General features: G+C 47.0%; 1 protein-coding gene across 2 annotated transcripts in view; it reads right to left on the bottom strand.

Annotated features, from left to right (window-relative positions):
- Positions 1 to 23,820, bottom strand: part of LOC135907568 (proteasome adapter and scaffold protein ECM29) — a 505,292-nt gene that overhangs the window by 23,711 nt on the left and 457,761 nt on the right. For both annotated transcript variants that reach the window (XM_065439250.1, XM_065439249.1), the window contains exons 40-41: positions 15,088 to 15,145; positions 8,162 to 8,308 (exon numbers count right to left, since the gene is read on the bottom strand). In XM_065439250.1, coding sequence (XP_065295322.1) covers positions 8,162 to 8,308; positions 15,088 to 15,145 — 205 coding nt within the window. The remainder of the gene's footprint in view (positions 1 to 8,161; positions 8,309 to 15,087; positions 15,146 to 23,820) is intronic.

The raw sequence follows: 23,820 nt of genomic DNA, 5'->3' as shown, positions 1-23,820 counted from the left end.
AATGTTATGGATTGGGTTGAAACATTCACTGTCCACAAACAAGGTGTCTACCAAGTTGACATTTCCAAATTCCCTGAGTTTTCCAGGTTTTCCCTGAGTGCCATTGCAAGTTTCCCTGAGTGATGCAGAACTATGTTTTATGTCAAGACGGGCTTAAAACATGTCGCCTGATGCTGTCACTCCCTAGTAGGCACATGAAAAAAATTAAAAAAGCGACTTAATCCAATTTGAATACTATTGAGTAGTGTTTATGTTATTCAAAAAGAGAATAGAAGGCAGTGGTTAGTAAAATGCACAGCAAATAAAGTGTCTCTGAAAAACATTGCAATGGAGTCGGACATTCTCAAATATGAATAAAATAGAGATGCATATAGAAGCAAATATTTTCGAATATGAGCTATTTCTATCAACTGTCGCAAGCTCAGTGGTATGAGGCCCGAACTTTGTCACAATTGAGATTCTCTCTCAACAGCTCGTAAGTCAACCTCAACTGTTCTGACATACTCTCAGCCGCGCACGACGCCCGAGTGTTGTGTTTCACTGCTTTAAAGAGTTTATTTTGGTTTGGATGAGAAACACCTGCATCTCGGCATCAGCCAAAACTTTATTTTTTGAGCTCAAGCTCCTTCAAAACGGCGGCAGCAAGCTTGCTTTCCTGTTTATTCCTCAATGCGTAGTTCATTTCTGTTCTTGTCCTCCTTTCGCCACTCGTTCACCCCAAGGACCACTTGAAGCATATTGGTCAGTTGCACAGTCCAGGACCGATTTTTCGAACTCCCTAGGGGCCGCGAAAACGTCCGAAAAATCGGCCAGTTGCAAAAAAATAAATGCATGTCATTTACTGCCCTTAGGGACTCAAACCGCCACAGGCACGTTCGAAAACGCTCTGAAGGCCTGTCGCTACACATATTAGACATATCGGTGCTCGTAATGTGACAGGAAATACCGGCTGCACGCGTGTATAATTAAGGAATACATACTGTGTTCCGTGGCAATAGCCCCTTCCCACGCTTGTTACGCTTCACTGCAATACTTTTGTGTATGCTTCACTAAGTAACATTTCTTTACAGAGGCGAAGGTTACTTTCAGGAACCGGCATTTTCTATGTCAATCGCGAGGATCACAAAGGCGGAGTCCATACCATTGCTGACAGCAGCTAATTCTTTCAATAAAAAACTCGGCACCAAACGGCAAGAAGTTTCATAGCGAACGTCGAAGCAGCTAGGCCTAGCGTCGCCGCAGTGGTGACAACGGCTGCCAGCGGATCTGCGTTCGAGAGCGCCGGTTCGAGGTGGCGAAGTAATCAAAACGGCAGCCGTGGTGCCTTTGATTATTGCCGTTTCGGACCTGCCATCACGGGAAAACGTCCGGCAAATCGGACGGCGAAGAGTTCTTGCGTCGGAAATTTCACACGTTCCGATACGTTGACTCTATGGGGTACGTGATGGTGCCGCGAAGCCGACCAAATTATCGGGAATCCGGAAAGTCAGTCCTTGACTGTACACTAGCAATTCCTCCAGCCGACGACAGGGCGTCAAAGACGATTCATTACGATTCCTGTCTGTTACTCGAGCCAGCATTACTGCGACTTTCGACCCTTTCAGTAAAATTGCCGCTAATTTTCCCTGATAGAGGCCCAAATTCCCTGAGAATTCCCGGTTTTCCCGGTTGGTAGACACCCTGACAAACGAGTACAACTATAAGTGGTGACAATGAGGGAGCGAGGGACTATCACATTTTTCTTGAGCGCATTGTTATAATCGGGCTCGGCTAAACCACAACAAGATCCTGTGCGAGGGCGAGAAGTATTGACAGGTGCAAACATAGCAGTCTGAGGGAGCAAACACACATCTTGTGACACGGACAGAACATCAGCGACATCACTGGTGCTATCTATCATTGAAGTTCGCGCGTCGCGGCGAAGAGAAATCGCACCACTTCCACAATCTAAAGTTGCCCCCAACTCACGCAAAAAATCAATTCCTAAAATAATGTCATGCGTGGTACGTGCAAGCACAGTAAATTTACTTCGAAATGTCTGGTCCCCTATCGTAACTGAAACAGAACCCCCAAGTGGGCGTAACATTTCCCCGCAAACTCCACGAAAGGTAGCGTTTGGATCCCAAGAAAACATAACTTTTTGTCCAAGACGATTTTTGAAGGTCAGGCTCATAACAGAAACTGCCGCCCTGGTGTCAACTAAAGCAAAAGCACTCACATTGTCAACTAAAACACACACCTTGTTTTTAAACAATTTTACACAAGGAGGTGTTGATGAAGATGATGCATATTATGGCCTCACCCCCGTCGATCGCACCAGCTAGTTTTCCAGCGGTGGTGGTGATAACGAGCGACGACGAGGTTATGGAGAGCGTCGTTGTCGTGTCGGTGGTGGTGTGAGGCTACGATCGGAAACGGGGGAGTCACTGCGGTTCGCGCGTCCCTGCTGCAGCCGCTGGAAGGAACTGGGATATGGCCAGGGCTCGTCAGCAGGCACACGGGGTGTGTAGGAATTAAACCGTGGAGCACGCTGCTGGCGGTGGTGGCAATACCTAGCAATGTGTCCAGGCACACCGCAGCTGTAGCAAATGCGGGAGTCGCGGCTTGTCGCAGGTGACACCGGTGACATGGGTAGAAACATACTCTCAGACTGGTTGTAGGAGGGAAGAGCCCGCGGAACAAATCGTTGTGGTGCATCTTGTCGGCATCCCAGACTTGTCGGTTGCAGTGGCAAGTTGCTGATCTCCGTACGATCAGCATAGGTCCTGCGAGGTTCTCGGTAACTCTGAGGTGTCCAGGTGGCCGGTGGCACACGAGAGCGATGATCAAATGCACACTGATGGCACACATGAGCATCGTCAACAATTTTAAGGCATTCAAGCGCTTGCCGAATAACCGAGGAGGTGTTGTCATGGGCTGGGACCGACACACTTGCAATAGTAGTGACATTGTCCAAGCATCCGAAGTTTGGTCCAATCCTTCTCATTTTCAGCGCTTCAAATGCCCGGCAGTGTTTATTCAAATCAGACAGAGTACTATGATCTTCCTTCATTATAAGAAAGTTACAAACATCTTCAGTGATTCCCTTAAGCAAATGTCCTACTTTGTCTTCGTCTGTCATAGTGGTGCCGACAATTCCACATAATTTCAAAACCGCCTCTATGTACATTGTACAAGTTTCGCCAGGTAATTGAGCTCGTCGGGAAAGCGTCCGCTCAGCCTTCTTTTTCTTTGAGATCGGGTCCCCGAAGCACTTGGTGAATTCTTCTACAAAATTATCCCAGCTTGTCACAACGTTCTCGTGGTTTTCAAACCAGAGGAGCGCGGTTCCAGCGAGAAAAAAAACTATGTTAACGAGCTGCTTCGTAGTGCTCCAGGCGACTCAGTCTGTTGTAGTGTTTAAGCCTGTCGTTGACGTCTTCGTTCGTCTTCCCCGAAAAGGTGGGTGGCTCTCGCAGCGGTGTCCAGTAGCCAGCCTGACCTGCGTGATTGCTGTCTGGTCCGCCGCAGGTGGGGTCATCATTGCCTTCTCCGGAATCAGCCATGTCCGCTGCTTGTGGTCGTAAACCGGCCAAGGGTCTACTCCGTCGCACAGTTGGTAGAGCTGGGTCGTCCAGGATCGTTCAAGATTTCGTAACAATACCGTTGTCTTCCCATAATCACTTCTTTAATAGCACAGCAGCAGACTGGAACGGCCTTCCCTACCACATTGCTGCCATGACCACTTCATCTGCCTTCGTGGACGTAACCATGAACCTTTCACAAATAAAACATTCGGCAGAGCCTATCTCCGGATGACTGTTGACGGTAATGCATTAGCATTGAGTCAGTACAGCCACAGAACATATTGCCACCATTGAAATGAGTGGGACTCCTCTTTCGCACTTCCCTAAGAGCTCCCGGCACTAACTAGCACAAATGGTGTGAAACCTGCGGCGGCATCCGAAATGCATGGTGCATCAAAGCATACGAACGCCAAGACACGCATCGTGCGGCAACTGGGCTTCTCTCACGCTTCTTTCTGGTCACGCTGAGCCATTTAGCGGTGCTGCCGAGAAGTACGCGTGTGGCTTCAAGGACTCAGTGCCTGTGAACGTTGAGAATTGTTGCTGCACAATGCAGTGGCACATTTCCGGTAACCCAAGTGGGTGAGACACTCACTGAAAAGCAGCACACACGTGGTGCATTCATGGTGCAGCTCGTGTTGGCTTGAAAGGCATTAACTGAAAAGCGGCACCTACCCACTTCAATTGTGGCATGGCCTGCTAATGCACCAGGTCGCTGTTTTTGAGGAACCTTTGTGACATGCATTCAATTCCGCTCAGCATTAGAGAAATTTAAGGGATCTTTTTCGTCATTGTAGAGCTGCACATTCCTGGTGGCACATACTTAGTTACCCAAGCTGGCGCAAAAGACATTCATTCAGAGCTTCTTTCATGAGTGGTGTCTACCCAGTCTGCATCTATGGTGACTCATGTCAGTATGAAATAGATGAAGCTTCTTCGTATGTACATATTGGCACATACTCAGTGAGCCAAGTTGATCTGATAGATGGTTTGGAACCCTGTTACCTCAGCACAGCAATCCGATGTGCTCACCATTCAACCCCCGTCTACCTAGCAACCCAGATAGGCAGGAAAGCGGTTAGATGATAACATACATAGTACATACGTACATATACACATAGATAGCCCTCGAAAAGTGCGTGGATAACCATTTATTTAATTTCTTGAGTCTGCACCCTTTATTTAATAATCCGCAAGAGGTCTTTAAGGTAATGAAGTGAAAGTGAAAACCTTGCTATCACTGTCAATACTTTGCTCTTTAGATAAAACTTCCAAATTTTTTCACAACAATAACAGGCACTGCCCACGGGCTAGAGAACTCTTTGATGATGTTTCTTTGCAGTATCTGCTGCAGTTGCTTAGCAAGAATCTTGCACTCTGAGGAATACATCTGAAAAGCTTCCTTCAGATAGGATAAACCATGCCGGTGACGATCCAGTCGAGGGTGCGAGTAGATGCAAAAAGTGGCATGGTTTGCACCTTGGAGGAAGTCAAACATGTCACGATGGTAATTGTGCTAAGGCGTGATGCTCACTTGATGTGCTGACAACAGCATAAACTTTTGGTGCAAGGGTGGATTGCAAAGTTGGGAAATTCATCTCATCAATGATGACCGTGAGTGGTGTCACCGAATACAGCAAGCTTCATGTGGCAGAACAGTTAGTTGAGCACAGCAACTTGGTTCCATTAGTCAGGGACACAATGCAACTAGGCACCAAGTTGTCTTGTCACAATTCGATGAACCACGGCCTCAAATGAAGCACCTGCAGACAGAAGTAGGGATGGGAACATACGTAGTGACCATAAAGGAAGTATCACTTCACCAAAAACAGTGAATGTCTTTCACTGACGCAATTGTTCATCAACGATTCCCGGCAGCAAAATGCTGCTCACAGACAGCCCACTGCATGTGACAGATGCCTGCATGCTTGCAGAAAGTCAATCCTTAAAATAACACCATGCGTATGCTCTTTAGGAATCACAAAGTCAACTGGGAATACTTTTTCAGCCAGTAAAATATTTGCAACACAAACACCAAAGGGACACCAAAAACAAAACTTGAGAAAATATGAACTTTATGACCAAGGCAGTTCTTGAAAGAAAGGCATGGGAGGGATACGGACGCAGGCTTCAGTGTCCACAAAGGCCGTTGCAGGTACACCATCAATTAACATTTGGACTTTGTTTCTCAGTACTGTAGGAGGCGGAAGCATCTGTAATGTATCGTTTCTGGCAACCTCACCTACATTCATCACACCAGCTATCTTTATGATGGTGGTGGTGGTGAAATTGAACATTGCCACGGCAAGCAATGCTGGTGTGAGGATGGCCTAGTTAAGCTGCGGCCAAAAATGGTTGAATTCCGAGTCGATTCTGCTGCCGTAGAACACTGTTAAGGAAGAATGTTGCTGGTGCAAGTGAGCCTTCTGGCCTTGATGGTTGAAGTTTTAATTTTCAGACCAAGATCGTGTCAGCAGCGGGCCACATATCGGTGCCTCATGGCACCGGTGATAAAATCAAGAAAGTCTTGTCTTAGCACACAGGAGGCTCATGATCAACATCGTATCTCTGAAAGGGGATGCTGGGACACTGTTCTATAAGGTTGTTCATTTGATTCCGGGCCTTTTATCTACCTATCCAATGTTGTAGGCCTGTGAGCAATGACAGACTGCTTGCAATCACATTAAAGCACCAACCTTTCTGTCTCACCACTTCCTAAGAGCAAGCGCTGTTTGAATGGGCGCTTCACATGATGCATTAAGAAATGGTACTAAGTCAACACTGCCATCACTGCATGTTCTAAACAATGAAAATATTAATTCAAAACGTCAATTGAAGTATTATGAGGTGTTCACAAAGTGCTTCTCTGACAGGAGAACAGTACTTTCTAGCCCCGGTCCTTATTTACTTTGTCATGTGGTGGTTTTTGTGCTGTGTACTGCAGCTTTACAGCATGAGAACAAAGTGTATTAGTTCCAAAAACTTTTAACAGCTGATCTCAAGGTTCGTATGCTCTGTTGATACACAGATGGCCATAAAGCAGCTGCAGAAAAGTAGGCTTCCGTTAATTCGGCTTCATTAAATGACAACATACGTCTTGGGCCTTTTGTGCCCCACCAGCTCGAACGCATGTCGATGTCTCATGCCGCAGCAATTCGCGCTAAATGGGTGTGTCAGAACTGCCTGCCAAAATGCCCTGCTTGAAGAAGCTGTTGACCCAGGCTGAATTTCAGGAGCACAAACGTAAGCTTGCCGAAGTCACAAAAACGACAATGCACGTCTCAAGCCACAATGATTCATGCTACACTTGGTCGTATATAGATGTCAAATACAACTGAGCCTGCCAACTGAGTGAGTTTGGATCAAACCGTTTTCCTGGTTAGTACGATTTCTTCTTGCAGTTTTTCCAAAAAGTATGAACAAGGTTCTAATATAGCTTGTGGCAAATGGTATAGCAGAAAGTAGGAAGTAGAAACAACAGTTGACCTGCATCACACTGCAAAGCACAATGTACTGCATTTAGTTATGAAATAGCACCATTTATGTTTTTCAAAATCTTTGCAAAAAGTGGAGCTTAGGGGACAGTGAACACACGTCATCTCCCATCGAAAATGCATATTTACACACATTGGGCATGTGACTATACCTGCTAAAACCACAGACGATGTTGTCAATAATGTATACAGAATATAAACGCTGGCTACCCACTACGCACACATTTATTCATGATTTCCGAACTATTGCTGAAGTTCCACTTCATTATTCATTGCTGCCATTCTGAACATGTCTCCCATTGTTGCCTTCCCTGGATTATTTGAATTTGACCAGTCAGCAAGCACACATCTGTGGTGACCACAATGGCGACCCCTCTAGTGTCCATCTCAGTGGAGCTTAGGGGACAGTGAACACACGTCATCTCCCATCGAAAATGCATATTTTCAGGTTTTCATACAATAACCGTAGCTCACAATGTTTCATTATGTTATTAACCGATTCCAATTCACTGCTTTTTTTTTGCGTGAAAATTGGGCTAGAAATTGCCTGTGCTGTGCAATAGGATACGAAACTAAACGCCTCTGCAGCATTTGTATGCTTTACCGCATAGCACCATAGTATTGTGACAAAAGCTGACTGAAAACCATGCAGAGAAACTGACTTTCGGAAATAGGCCACCATTGTGCAACACTTCCTAGACCCTTGCCCATTTTTCTTGCTAAAAAATCAGGCATGCGTCGAATTTAGACTTTTTTAGGAGCTTTTCTTCCATGTTCATTTTCTGCTTTGAATGCACAGAAAGTGGGTGCCCATTTGTTCCGGGGGTGTATTAGAATTGAGCAAGTATAGCCAAAATAATCAGTGGCACATTTTGGTGTTTCTTCTTAGGCATCTTGTTTAATATGACCTGCTGGATGATTCGATCAATTCCATCGGTGCCGTAAAGGTCAAATTAATGGAAGAAGGCTGTAATATATTATCATCGATGTACAGAAGTTTTCCTTACAGACTGATGGAAAACTGCAGAAAAAACAAAAGCAACATGATTAGACAACGTACGCACAATATTGCACTCACGCGGATCACAAGAGAAGGCTGACCTTGAGAAGTGGTCCCTCAAGGATGTCCAAGAGGGGTCCAAACCGATCCAGCTGTTGAGCATCCAGCAGTTGAGCAAGGTAGCAGACTGCCCGCTCCCGGTACACACGGTTGTCACGGCGACACTCTCGCAGGAGGGCCTCCGATACCTGTGGGGGGTGGTCAGCAGCAGCACATGCTCATTGGCATAGGTTGGCATATTCACTCACGGGTGCAGTGACCCATGCTTGACAATTTCACAGATGTGAAATGGAGCATCAGTAAGAGATGAAGCGTGCGATGTGGATGCGGGTATGAATAGGAGTGAGTGCCAATGAGTTTCAGTGGACTTGGTATTAACAGGAGTGAGGGTGGTTAACTCTTTCCATACTTTGTCCATTTGCCATAGTCAGCCCACCAATAATGTTTTGAAATGCTGCTTTCGAGACATTTCCGTGCCACTCACGGACACACTGCACTATCGGACGTGAAGGAGAACTATATTTTTGTTTTCCAAGCAGTTTGATTTTTTCATGCCAGGCAATAATTTTTGAATGCGCTCCGAAGTTTTGCGATTGTCAAAGTAGAAAGCAAAAATGACTGCTTCTGGGAGTGGTGCGCACTTCTAAAGGTTGCATATGTCGTCGCTGTGTCTATGGCCGATTTTATCGATGGATCGAGCAGCAGCTAGTCTGAGCATGCTGCTTTTTCGTCGGACGTAGACTGAGAGCGACGACGACAAACGCGGGAACATCAGCGGCCGCAGCCTGGCACGCTCAACAGTAGAGCTTGCAGTTTAATTTTTGTAGTGGAATACCTGTTCAATGAAAAATTTTGATTTTTTTCGGAGATAGTGCCTATTAAACGGAAATACATTTTGTACATCTCATAATTTTTTTACATATTTTTCTTAGTAGATACAAATGTGCCTTCACAAACTTTGTTCAGTTTTATCCCACAATCTTGATTCTGGCAACTTTTATCTTTTTTATAAAATATCTTGTTACTAAAATTTTAATACGTGAAAAGTGCATCCATTCTGCTTTTTGTTTATGTATTACATAAAATACTGAGTGCAGTAGTTCCTTCACAAAAAAACATCTGGCGTAACCTACAAAAAACACTTATTTTCCCCATGGTAGGGAAAGAGTTAATGTGAGTACTAAGAAAATTCAGCGAGGGGGATTTTGAGTAGACATGTAAATGTAAGTGAATGTCCGCGAGTCTAGTACAATGGAACCCAAAATATCAAATTCGCTGGAGAAAGCAAAAAAAAAAAATCGCTTTTGTGGAAATTTCATTGGCGCAAGAATGAGAAAAAAAGACAGGGAAATGGCTTGCAAAACAAAAATTTATTGTCAAAAGTCGGTAAGCTAAGTCGGTCATGCCAAGCCTTGCCTTGCAGCAACTTGACAGCTCTGCCTTTACATTGCAAAAAGTGGTACATTGCCACGTTGTCATCATGCTCACCAAAAAATGAACAAATTGTGTCGAAGGCCTCTAACACGTCTTACGGGTTCATCTTCTCTTGATGTTTTGGTCCTTAGTGGTCCTTGGTGTCGTCAGCTTCGCACACACTACTTATCATGACCTCGTCGCTCATCTTCTCATGCACATCTTCATCCGTATAAACAAATTCATCAATGCTGATGCCATCTGGAACTTTCCATGGCATAAGGTTTGCCACGTGCACTGGTCAGCATAGGCAGCACTGTTATCAAGTTTGTCTTCGGGCAAGCATTCCTCCGGTGCCGCTGGATCAGCGCATGATGCCCGCTTCATGGCAATGAAGCAAGCATGCTCAAAAAAATTTGTAACCAGGGCCAGACATGTCGCAAGCCATGCGGCACCCACCATCTCTATCGCCATGAACAAGCCCACGTCAGTGGGGCATTTGACCAGGAGGTTCAGCAGCAGACCCTGAATTAGCCTTTCTCTGTAGGTGTACTTGACGCTGCAAATGACGCCTTGGTTGAGCGGCTGCACCACGGAAGTGCAGTTTGGTGTGGAAGAAGAACAAGCGCACGTTTCGGAGCTACTCCTCATCAACCATTTTCAAGGGCACTGAGAATGGAGGCCTTGTTTTGCGAAATTGTAGACAACGGGCTGCACGCAGTTCCAAATTTGTCAGCGACCTCCGTCTTCTTCCCGCTCTTTTCAACCTGAGCAAAACTGCAGCGTTACCTTGTAGAGTGAAAACTTTCCACTTTTTAGCTGGAGGCGACATCTACACAGGATGGCCAAGCAGACGGTCCGATTGCCTCGCAGAGCTGACGCGCCCTAACTAAGGTCAATTCACAGTCGCGAAGGCGAGGCTGAAAGGCAATTCCAAACCAATGAGCAGTGGCATCAATCATAGTCGTGCGTTTGAAGCACGACTACATTTCACTGGGCAAAACAGTGGTTGATAAAATTTATGCATTCATTATGTCGCTAATGGAAACATTTGAAAAAGTACAGACAATTTCATTAGAATAGGAAAATGCGAACTCTAGGCTGGCTTTTTGCTCTCATCCACAAATAACTACAAGTACGAAACTCATGGTTATGTTTGTTCAGTTTGCTCATGGTGATGCGTGCCGAGATATGGTGGGATATTATTAGCGTACTTAACACTGTAATGCCGTGGAAACTCTCTTATGCATAGCCATAAGAAGTTATGGCAATATGTATGGTATTACCCTATAAGATTTGTTCAGTAATTTTATTCTTTAGCGGCCTTTTCACTAAATAAAATGCGTTAGTTTAATGTTTTCAGTACCAAAGAAAAACTATACAGGTGGTACTGTGCTGTGTTCGTGAGGATGAAAGTGTGGTTTTTGTGAATTATTTCAATGTAATGTTGATTTTATCTTGACACCAAAATAACTAATGTGTGTTGGCAACAAGGACACATGCATGTGGTACTTAGTCCAAAATCTGGGTGCGCCTACTGCTCTGAATTCATGCTCTGAAACTTCTAAGGCTCACGAGTGTAATGCCTGCCTCTATAAATACACATGGGTCAGTCACTAATTCACATTGGATTGTGACAATGTTCTGGTGAACATTCTCACTTAGTTATGCTTCATTTGTACTGTTGTGCATCCGAGTGCATGTAGTAAATGAGATGTGAACTGGTGCAGTGCATGACATAGCACAACAAGCCTCGTACGGAAAAGTATAGGGTAAATGTTGATTTTTTCCGACAGAGATCTTGGCCCTGCAAAATGTAGATGGCGTTGCCGTGCCTTCACAAGCCGCCATTGCAAGACCTATGGGCCTCTATGGGAGTTTTGCTACTATGCGTACATGTACCTTGCCCCAACTCCAATTGCACTCACTGATCACACTGTGCACACACTATCATGTGTACGGTAAGCATGTGGTATCATGTGTAAGCACAAAGCCTGACAAAGCGTCATCAGCATCTTCATGCGAGGATGTAGACTTGTCCATTCTGTGATTATGCATTAGCATGCCACACAGGCAGTTCCACTCCGTCTTAGCCCGTGCTGTGATGGCACACTGGATATAAATGCACCCTCTGCAAGGTCGCTTCTCCTTTATTTTGTCTTCTTTTGCTTTTTTTAAATTTATATTACATTCCTGGTGAGGATGCTGCACAGTACTCACCCGCTGCAAGGGATAAATCACAATCACAATCATCATCATAATCATCATCAGCACTGTCGCCTATTGCTAGGTTGCAACTACTTCATTGCTGGTTTTTATTTGTATATTTTTTTAATGAAAATGGCGGCAGCCACGCAAGCCTGCTGTGGTGGTAGTTTTGCAATCTAAGGGTGCAACCAATGCATATGAGCAGGTTTTGGTCACTGTTATCACTACACAAGTGGATAACTTGCAGACTGCTGTAGTGGACAGTACTCGTAGAGCCTCGCGTGGAAGAAGACACTGGACTAGCGCCATGAGGCATATAGACTCGACGATTGTAGCTGCGACATCAACCCACTCATCTGTTTAATAAATGGCAATTCTTTGTGGGCCTTCTGTTCCTACATTGCCATTTTAGAAAATTTCATTAATGTTTAACTGCTGTTCAAATAAAGTGGCATTGTCAAGAGACACGAAATGCATTGACTTCTATGGGCATTCGCAGGGCATGTGAAAATATTTCGTTGTGGTGAGAATTTCGTTGCCTCGAGATTTCATTATCATAGGTTTTGACTGTAAGTGGACACGTACGTGAGTCAGTGCTGGTTAGTGGGAGTGGAGGCAATTATGAACTTGAATGGGTGCCACTAGGTGCCAATACAGTAGAAGCTATCATGAATGTGAGTGCCATGAGGAGGAACATAAGTGAGTGTGAGCGAGTACACTGGCCGCAAAAATATTGGTGAGTAAGTATTGGCTTATTCTGCCAGCCTATCCTTATTGGCCAAAAAAACGGGTGAGTGAGTGAGTGAAGTAACTTTATTTTGGTCCAGAGAAGACGCAGGGGAGACCCCGCGCCACCCGGCTAGTCCCACGTAGGGACCGCCAAGCCGAGCTTGACGGCCCGGTCGCGGGCACTCTGGACGGCCAGGGTTTGGTCGCTGAGTTCGGGGCTGCCCAAGGGCGCAGCCCACCTATCCTCGCTGAAGGAGGAGCCGATGGCTTCACACCCCCACAACACATGGTCCAATGTTGCCCTTAGTCCACAGGCAGGGCAGTCCGCACTGGGGTATCTTTCGGGGTATATGGCATGAAAAACCGCGAGGTTAGGGTACGCACGGGCTTGTAAAAGTCGAAGGGTAACCGCCCGCGCCTTACATAAGGCGGGGTGCGGGAGGGGGAAGACCCGTCTTGACAGATAGTAGTGCGTGGTGATCTCGTTAAACGTAAGCAAGGGTTCACCGCAGGGCTGAGGGACTGCTGAGGCGGCGCGGTCAGTGAGTCCTCGCGCGGCCTCGTGTGCGCCCTCGTTAGGATTAGAGGGAGAACCCTCAATCAACCCCAAGTGAGCGGGAAACCAAAATAGAGAATGCGGAGAGATACTTTTGGCGCTTTGGAGAATGCGGAGGGCCTGGGGGGAGACCATACCGGTTTGGTAGGCCTTAATGGCTGCCTTGGAATCGCTATATATTGCCTCTCTGCGACCATCGAGCACAGCCAGCGCGATTGCAACCTGTTCGGCTACCACGGGCCTTGAAGTGCGTACCGTAGCGCAGCAAGTGAGCCTTGAATTGGAGTCTACGATGGAGACGGCGAATGCCTCTTGTTGGACATATGCCGCGGCATCCACGAAGCTTGCCTCAATGTGGTTATTGCGGACATGCTCGAGTAGAGCTCTACCCCTGGCCCGACGTCTGCCGACGTTGTTTGCGGGGTGCATATTGCGAGGCAGGGGCGCGATGTGCAGTTGAGACCTGATGTCGCTGGGAATCCGCATGGCGTCAGGGCACTGGTCGACAGGATTGAGGCCCATCTCGTCGAGTATCTTGCGGCCCGTCGGGGTGCCGGATAGCCTGAGCAGCTGTGAGTGCTCTTGTGCCTCGATAATCTCTTCGAGCGTGTTGTGGACTCCGAGCTTCAACAGGTTTTCGGTTTGGGTGCTTGCAGGCAAACTGAGGGCAAGCTTAAAAACCTTTCTGATGAGTGAATTGAGCTTGTTCCTCTCAGCCACATGCCAATTATGCATGGCCGCCGAGTATGAAAGGTGGCAGAGAACAAAAGCATGTATAATGCGGATGAGATTTTCTTCCTTGATTCCCCGGTGCCTGTTGGCGATCCTCCGAATGAGGCCGAGAGCACTCTCCGTCTTGGCGGTGATCTTTCTGAGTGCGGTTCCATTGGAACCGTTAGAATCGATATACATCCCCAATATTCGGAGTGAGTCCACTCTAGGCACCGGAGACCCGTCACCAGTGAAAAGCCGTATTTCGCTTTCGGACGCCGGTTTCCAATCACGATGGCCGCCACCTCTGGGTCTTTTCTTGTAGAGAAGTAGCTCAGATTTTGATGGAGAACATTTGAGCCCAGTGGGGCTCAGATGTTCTCCATCAGTTTTTTCTTTATTTGTAGTGTATGAATGCACTATTTTTCGTTGAGAAATGCAGCATGTAAATCTTGTATATACCCGCCCATTGCTGTTCATGTATACCTGGGGCCTGGGGGCCCCCTTCAAGCTGCCGTTAGCAGCTTTTTGTCCAGTGTACCCTCTTCCCTGTACTGCTTTGTACTGCGCAAAAGAGGAATAAACTTCCTATTCTATTCTATTCTATCTACAACAGCATAGCATGTGAAATTTGCCAAGTGCACTCCTGAGCCATTTTTATCCCTCTGCCAATTGACCTCTATGTGACCATTTTGCCAAGGTAAACATACTCGTTCACTGCTTGCAGAGATAGTGACTATCGATCAAGCCTTTCCCAGGCTTATGAGTGCTAATTTTCGTTAATTTCAACTCTTAACTAAAGCTTTGCCACAACAAGTCCTCTATCCTCTCCAGAACTACTTAAAATGCCAAGGTCACACAGGGTGCTGAGATGTTCCCTCCTAGAACTCGCCTCGTAAACTTTCCCGATGCATTGTAGGTGTGCAGTGAACAACTAAATAAATGATAAAAACTTTAAAAAGTCTCTCCATTTGACACCACTCTCGAGTGCATTTTCTACAACAAATGTGAAGGAATATGGCCTCTGTAAAATCTTTGCAAATGTTTATAACGATGTTTTCAGACATGTTAACATTTACTGGGTGACCAGTTGTTTCATTGCCGACTTGAAACGGGAGAGATCGACATGGGAGCAAAAAAGTGTCAGTGCACACAATGTCTGAGCCCTTCACTTTCTTGAATGACAAAAGGGTCTGAACAAGTGGCAGGTTGAGATGGCAAATGGCATCTCGGGTACAGCTATATGGTTAAGAATTGAATGCCCTTTCTAATTAAGATAAGAGACAGAGGCCAAAGTCCCTCATGATTATTGGCCTCTGTCACCCAGTGCTGACACAACATGAGAGATACCTCATTCAGCAGGGCCTGCTGTGCCAGTGGCCGGCCATTGTCCACCTGCGGTCCTGCACTGGGAGGAGAAGAGGAGGAACAAATGCAGAACACACAAGCATTACCATCAAGGTGAGAATTCCCAGTTATTTTCACATAGTTGGCTCCTTCTACAGGGTTGTGTGGAAAGCCACAGCACTGCTGATCTCAGACATTTGTCAACTTGAAGTTATAGAACAAGGTAATTTTCTGGAGATCAATTTTAACTTATTTCAATGCAACGGACATCAAGAGCTCTTATGTTTAAAGAAGTATTGACATTAGATTTCTGAATGTTTACTTTTTTTCTTCAAATGGAAGTCATTGACCTGAAGACACTAAAAAAATCTCGTCTGGTATGCTGCTACAACAAGCCATGCTACAAGTACAGTTAAACCTCTATATAACAAAGTCGGTTAAATTGGCACTTCGTTATACAGAAATTTTGTTATATTGGACATTGACCTTTCATGCAAATAAGTACCGCCGGCGACAAAATATTTTTTCCTAAGGAAGGAGACATAATCTTCCAAATTTTGGGCCAATTGTAGAAAAACTAAATTCAATCTGAAAAAAAAAAAAATTCATTTCGCTGAATTTGAAAGTTGGCGACCTAAGACATGGTTTCATGCTCTGCCAATATCTTCACAACAACAGTAAAAAGTGAAGCCTACCAAGTTTTCACGTGCACTCTGCCAGCACGGCTGACAGTGTTGCCCACAGTGGGACGATGCTATTGTGAAGAGCACAAGCAGAAGGTAGTGAATGTTTCGTCTGCCTCTTGCTTCAACACGTCACCAAAACGTGTGATTACATGACCATCAGCACTAAGCAAGCCGGATGACAGTGTTCACGAAGCTGCGGCTACCTTGGCTCACCCCCATGCTTTGCACTTCCAGGATAGGGTGTGCGGGTCGTATATGCACTAAGCCCTGCCTTGCACAGGCACGGCTGGGCTACAGGAGGAGATGCGTACTCACCTACCCGACCCTTTGCTCGTGTGAGAATACGGCGGTCATCAAGCCAACATCCTTTTTAGCTCACCCTCTCATGCTTTCCCTCGCACCAACAGCATATGGCACATAAGGTTCAATAGGATCCTGTTGCACTTGGACTTAATAAGGAACATGACTGCAAAAAGCTTTTTATCTCCGCTTTCATAAATAGGGATCGGCAGCCGCTCTCTGTTATGCGGCATCTAATTTGAGAGGTCCATTCACAAGCAGCCACATGTAATCCAACCATTCGATAATCTGCGTCCTTGCCACTTTTATTTATTGCCTCAGTATTCCTTTGTGGTGGCAGTGAAATTTTGTTATATTGCAACCACCTATAAAACACTGCCATATTCAGGTTTAAAGCACATGGTGTTCTATGGACAAAAATGATAAAAAGCTAAATACTTTGTTATATCAAGATTTAATCATATTGAGGTTCGTTATATTGAGGTTTAACTGTAGCAGCAGACAAGGTGACCGAGCGAGCTGCAGCGAGTGCCAAAATGTCACACTGTCCTGCAGCTACATGACCACCTTCCATGTCATCATGTCAGGACACTTACACCTACTGGCAAACAAAACTGAAACTGGTAATAGAAAAGTCGTTACGGTAATAGTTACAGTGCGCTAAGAAGCAGTAGTATTTCTTCTAGGGTATCAGAGTCAGGGGCTCTTATGTAAAACAAAATATGGAAAGTAACAAACATCATGTCTGTACTTCAAAAGTTCTATCTACATAGGTCTCAACATTGTCCATGGCCATTTAGATGCAGCTCTGCGGATTTCTGCTGAGACTACGACAGAACATTTCATCTCAAATTCATAAGTCCAGCTATTTCACAGCGTAGCGGTTCTTCCTCATTCTTCTCAAGTTGACATGAGCTTGAGTAATTATCAACTCAAGCTTGTTTCACCTGTATACATTAGGTTCTTGTTAAGTTGCAAAAAATTACAATGCAATATCTTAAAATTTTTTCATTAGAGTTTTCAGTAGACAAAGATAGGTGGGCAATCAGCCACACAGTGTGGGAGTGGCTTTCCTTGCTTTGCTGCTTGACAGTCCAAAGATAGAATGTCTCCCATCGTCCCCTTTATCGTGTAGAATGTCGTCGGTCTAGCAGTGGACATTTGAACAGTTGTTCAACGATCAAAGAAATATTTCCAAAAGAAGACAAAACATGATTTTCACAGTAGTGAGCAGGCAGTCGGGACTGCTCTGTGCCGTGAACCCATTCTTGCTCATATATAACAATATATGACAATATATGACAAAATATATATATATGATAATATATATGACCGTGCTGCTTCCCAATGCTTGTTTAACAAGTCCAACTTACACAACCATGTTTCGCAGAATGAGAATTGGCCGCCTACACAATGCCATTATATAATGAAACCAGTGCATGTGTCACTCCCTGAACACTTTGAGGGTCACCATGTATGGCTACAACTACATGTTTAAAAGAATGTACCTTCATGGAATGAGCACCGCTCACACGGTGGTGTTGCTACCTCCTGTGAGTTCTAAAAAAAGAATGCTAGAATCGATTTTGCACACATGCCGTCTCTGGTCACAGCATGAGCACCTAGACAATAAGCATACTGGCAGCAATTCAGAGCCACTTCTGACATTACTGTGCTGATTTCAGGCCTTGTTTCGTCTGCTTTGTGTGTCTCATATATGAGACTGTTAATGGGGCCTAGTACGCATTCCTTAATTATACGCGCATGCAAGCGCCAAGCACCTAGAAGCAGAGAAAAGCCATCTGTGTTTTGGGAAAGCCAGCGAAATGGCACGTGGCAAGATGAAAAAAACTCAGAAAGCTGAGGGGACGTTCAAAGCCAACAATAGAGCAGGGGCATATCTAAAACTATGAAGGCCTGTCAGTAAACTTATTAGGCATCTCAGTGCTCGTAATGTGACCTGAAGTGGCACGTGCGCATGTGTAAACTAACGAACATGTGAAATAGCAGCAGCAACTTTTCTCGCTTGATATGCTTCACCACTTAACACAACTGTATTGTGGCGAAGCTAACAATAAAGGCAACAGTGTTAAGCGAATTTACGGTGCACGGCAGCTTTCTTTTTATGTTTTTATTCAAGCAGCCAGATAATTCAACCAGCTTTGTCGTTCCTGTCAGGATCGAAGTAACGGAAATCAACTGCATCACATGCTCACTTCTGCACTCGGCCGTTTTAGACTCGACATTGTCACATACACCATTATGGGTTTTGAGTTGCACAAACCCCGATTGCTATCTTGTTTCTAATCTTTCAAGGCATTTCCATAAAATGCTGGCCTGCACTGTTGCCTCATAGTCATGCAATATGTTTACAGTCAGGCACTTGCAAGCAGACGATACCACCTTGCATGCACTTTTCATGAGATTCACGATAAGTGATTACCGTTTTTACTCGCATAATGAATGCACTCATATGAAGTAAGCACACCTCACTTTTCTAATCAAAATGTATTTTTTCTTTTCCTCATATAGTGAGCACATCTTGAACGCTTTTTAAGCGCTGAACAAACGGTACGGTGTGGCATCCTATTTGATGTGCAGCACTGCACGCTCTGCTGCATTTGCTGGCATGCAGCATTGACTATTTTGGACACAAGGGAAGAGTGAGCAGCGAATAATACCGTTTTCACAGAGCCACTTTCGATTGCAATCGAATATGGCCCAAATCAAAATTCTTGACTGCAATTGTCTCTCAATCATAGCTTAAACAAAGGATCTAATTGCGAACGAAAAATTCGATCCCGATCGAACTTTGATTCCATTGTTGGCAGCACTACTGATGGCTACGCGTGAAGCGGTGATCAAGTCACGTGATATTGCAACGGAGCAGCGTGGCATGGTGTGACTATGAACAAAGAGGATGATTTGGTGAGAAGAGCTTGCGGCTGGTTAAGGCAGCCACCTTGTGTATGCTGCATTGCTGCAGTTTGTAAATGCTCTGTAAATACACCTACACTTCATTAATTCTGCCCCGTGTCATTTTGGCGGAGGCATGGCCTAGCCCTAGGAGACCACGAAGCTCCACAGCAGTCATCGCCTCGGTATTAGCATCATGACAGAGAAGGCGGGGCCTGCGCCAGCAGCGACAACCACAACTATTGTCCTGGCATATATGAAAAATCCTGGATCATCCTGTGGCCCTGATAACATTGATGTGGAACATTGGATTGCAATGTATGAGTGTGTTAGTACCCACAACAGCTAGGATGCAAATGTAATGTTGGCCAACCTGATTTTCTACTTGCAAGGCATGGCGAGTGTGTGGTTATGTAAACAGAAGCTGAAGGACTTGTTTGGTGATCCATTTGGGCGAAAGAACGCCACTAAGAAAGACCTAGAGACTCAAGCGCAAACGTCCACAGAATCATACGTCGCTTACATCCAGGACGTACTTTTTCTATGCCATAAGGCTGACAGTGACATGTATGAATCGGACAAAGTCGGTGATGTTTTGAAGGGCATCGTTAACGATGCTTTGAACTTGTTTATGTGTAAGAATTGTGCGACAGTCAGCGATTTTATCAAGGAGTGCCAATGCTCTAAACAGGCAAAGAGCTGTTGCACTACAATGTCATTCGTCTGCTTGCCGAACACAGCTGCGAGTTTCTCATGCGAGGACAACAGAATGCAGTGGCCATCGACTTCAGAAGACGTGACCCAAACTGTTCGGCACAAAACTGAAGCAATGCCACCTGTCACCCTCTTTCTATGCATCAGTGATACCAAAAACTTGCCTGTGGTACGACTTGTTCATGCAATAGTTTGTGCAGAACTCCAAAATCTCAGTTTATTCTGTCTGTTCTATTGCCACTTCACAACTCCCTGATGGATCTTATCCTTTGCTAACCAGCGGTACACTCCTGGCTATCGAAACCTGACGGAGTGGCAAACTGCAGATGATCGACCAGTCTGCTTTGCCTGTTGTCCCATTGGTCACATTGCATGCCATTGCCGTAACATTACTGCCTCCTCACTTCCACAACCAACCTATTGTTACTACCATCCCAGACTGAACCCACGCCACTTTGAGCCTCCATTTGGCCAATAACTGTATAACATCGACATTCATGCTACATGGAAGAGTTTCTCATTATGATTCTGGTGTCAACATTCCCATTCACCACCAGCTTATTGTCTGTTGTACCTATCACCTCAGGCTCGTCGCTTGCCATCCCCAATAAGCCTCTGACGCTCTTTCCCAAAAACTAACTACTGCAACTCCCAGAGGTGATGCTGCACTGAATACTTGACTTAAATTCCTTTGTTCACTTTACCGACAAGACATTGCTTGACTGATGTTATAGTCAACAGTGTAAACATTGCGGCATTGATTGACACTGATGTGCAACTTGTGGGGATGCGCGATTCTCCCGCATCCCCTGATATGTTGTTTTCCTAAATAGTTCCCACCTCCTGTAATCCGGCTTCGCCGCGTGGCTTGGAGCCCGTGGCAGTCGGCGTGGTTGAAGCGCATTGCGAGAGATGGCGCGAGTGTGGCTTTGCTAACACCACCTAAGAGCGGGGTTACTTGGGCGTGGAATGGAGAAGGCTCTTCCTCTTTGGCTCGAGTGGTGGTATAAACTTTATTTAATGAAGGCCAAAAAAAGAAAAGAAAATTAAGATGCCGCCGTCCCGTGGGTAGCCTTCAGGCTGCCGGTCGTGGCCACCAGATCATGCCTGGTGGCGACTTTCGCTGCCCAGATCATTAGCCGTAGCTGGACATCCGGCTCCGAGCTGGCCAAAGCAGCCTCCCACAGCTGCGGACTAGATACATGCCAAGAGGCAGGGGGTGAGTGTTTAGGGCAGACTATGCTCATATTTCGCATATGAGCATAGTCTGCTCGTGGGTGACTGCAGAGTGTGCATTCGGGTGAGAAGGCTCCGGGGTGAATAAGGGCAAGCCAGGCAGGAGAGAGGAAAGTGTGGGCCTGTAAATGGCGCCACGTGCTCTGTTGGAGCTTAGAGAGGGATTTGTGAGGGGGAGGTAGGGCTAGGCGAGAGTTGCGGTAATGAAGGGTAATGTCATGGAAGGTGAGGAGGGAGTCACGTGTGTCAATCCCGGAGTGGAGGGGGCCAGCTCGGTTTGTCATCTCGCGAGCGATGGAATTTGCCGCCTCGTTGCCAGGGTGCCCCGCGTGAGCCGGAACCCAGATGAGTTGGATACGACGAGAAGGGGGAGGGGAGTGCTCAAGGATGCTGAGCACAAAGGAGGAGATGCGACCCTTCGCAAAGTTGTGGACTGCAGCTTTGGAGTTGCTGAATATGAAACGGGCCGGGGTAGTGGCAATGGCGAGCGCAATAGCTGCTTCCTCGGCGGCAGTGGAGTTGGGGGCAGGTATAGTGGCAACGGTCAGGGGAGCAAGTGTATGGGAAGTGACTGCAAGGGCGTAGGCGGCGTGGGAATTGTATGGCGCCGCATCGACATACACAGCATTAGACTGTGAGCCATACTGGCGCCAGAGGGTGGAGGCACGGGCAGAGCGGCGGGCGGCGTGATGCTCAGGGTGCATGTTCCTCGGAAGAGGGTTCACAGTGAGCATGGAAGATACAGAGGAGGGTAAGGGGTGGGTTACATGGGCAGGGGACACGGGGGTCAAGCGGAGGGAAGAGAGAAGGGCTCTACCAGAGGGGGTGCGAGAAAGGCGGTCGAGTTGTGCCGTGCGATGGGCCTCCACAAGCTCTGAAAGAGTATTGTGGACGCCCATCGCCAGCAGACGAGAAGTGAGGGTGTAGGTGGGGAGCGCAAGGGCTGACTTGTAAGCTTGGCGGATGAGACAGTTCACCTTGTCTTCCTCGGTGCGAGAGAGAAAGAGATAGGGGAGGGAGTAGACAAAGCGGCTGAGAACGAAGGCCTGGATAAGACGGCGGAGGTCGTGCTCACGCATGCCGTGGTGCCGGTTAGCGACACGTCGAATAAGTCGGATGGTCTGGTGGACAGTGGTAGTTAGGCGGGAAAGGACGGCAGTGTGTTTGCCATTGGATTGGAGAAGGAGACCCAGTATGCGGAGGCAGGAGACAGAAGGGACGGGGTGCGTGTCAATAATGATGCTAAGGGTGGGAGATGAGGAGGCGGCCGTGCCTCGAGCCGGGAGAAGCAGAAGCTCCGACTTTGACGGGGAGCAGGCCAGCCCGACTGCGCGAGCATGACCGGCAACCGCGTCCGCGCCCGCCTGGAGGACGGTCGCCATCTCTCCAAAATTTCCGGTGGTCACCCAGAGGGTGATATCACCGGTGTAGAAAGCATGGGACAGGTTAGGAATGGTAGCAAGAGCGCGTGCCATGGGGAAAAGAGTGATGTGGAAGAGAAGGGGGGAGAGGACAGAACCCTGGGGGGTGCCCCGATTTCCAAGAGTGAAATTTGGAGAGGAGAGAGGGCCGAATGAGATCTCAGCCGTGCGACAGGCAAGGAAAGCCATGATATAACCGTGGATACGAGGACCAACGTTAAGGGTGGAAAAAGCATCTAGGATGGCGGAATGGAGGACGTTGTCAAATGCTTTCGTCATGTCCAGTGCCAAGACCGCACGAGTACGCTTGGCGTGAAGAGGGTGAAGAACCTCTTTGGAGAGCTGGAGCATGACGTCATGGGTAGAGAGAAAGGGGCGAAAGCCGAACATAGAGTCGGGCAAAAGGTGGTTGTCGTCTAGAAAGTTCTGCAAGCAGTCGAGAACAACGTGCTCCAAGAGCTTACCGAGACAAGAGGTGTGGGAAATGGAGCGGAGATTTTGGATGTCTATTGGTTTACCAGGTTTGGGGATGAAAGTTACCTTAGCGTGGGTCCACTCGCAAGGCAGAGTGCTTTCATGCCAATGTTTATTAAAGAGGTCAGTGATGGCCTCAAGGGACGGGGTATCCAGATTACGGAGGGCCTTGTTAGAGATTTGGTCGGCCCCCGGTGTGGAAGTGGTACGGATCTTATGCAACGCAGCACAAACCTCGCTGAGGGTGATATCTGCGTCGAGCGCAGAATTAGGGTTGCCAGTGTAGGAAGGGAGAGAGGAAGGGGGGTCGGTGCAGAGATAGCAATCACGAAGAGCAAGAAGAAAGTCGGAATCAAAGAGTGGAGACGAGTGAAGGAGGCGTGTCACGTCCTTGCGGTGCGTGGCCTTGGAGTGCGACGGGTCAAGGAGGACACGCAGGAGAGCCCACGTATCCCTCAGCCCGAGGCTACCAGCCATTCGCCCGCATGTCTGGCCCCACTGCTGTCTGGTGAGAGAAGAGCAGTGCTCCTCCATGTCCATTGCCAGGCGAGCAAGGCGGAGTCGCAGCGAGCGGTTGTGTTTCTGGGAAAGCCAACGGCGGTGCAGGGAGTGATATGCCTCCCATAGGTGCAGGAGGCGACTATCAGCTGTGTAGGAGTGAGGAGGGGTGGGGACGGTGGAGGTGGCAGAGGAAACATCCCGAAGCAAGGTGGTGGTCCACTGAGAAAGGTCTGAGATGGAGGTGGAAGCCTGCTGCCGCGAGTGGCGGAAGCGATCCCAGTCCACCACCTGCACCAGGCGCTTGCGGGAGGCAGATAGGGTGGGAAAGGAGAGACGGACAGGATATAGTGGTCGCTACCGAGAGAGACCCGGGTGTTCGCCCACACCGCGTTCGGGATATTTTTGCAGATGGAAAGATCTGGATTAGTGTTCCGTTGTACGCTGGAGCCAATGCGGGTGGGTTCCGAGAAATCGTTAAGGACTGTTAA

Source organism: Dermacentor albipictus, chromosome 1 (genome assembly GCF_038994185.2).
Source record: "Dermacentor albipictus isolate Rhodes 1998 colony chromosome 1, USDA_Dalb.pri_finalv2, whole genome shotgun sequence".
Lineage (NCBI taxonomy): Eukaryota > Metazoa > Arthropoda > Arachnida > Ixodida > Ixodidae > Dermacentor > Dermacentor albipictus.
This window is presented reverse-complemented; position numbering and strand designations above follow the sequence as displayed.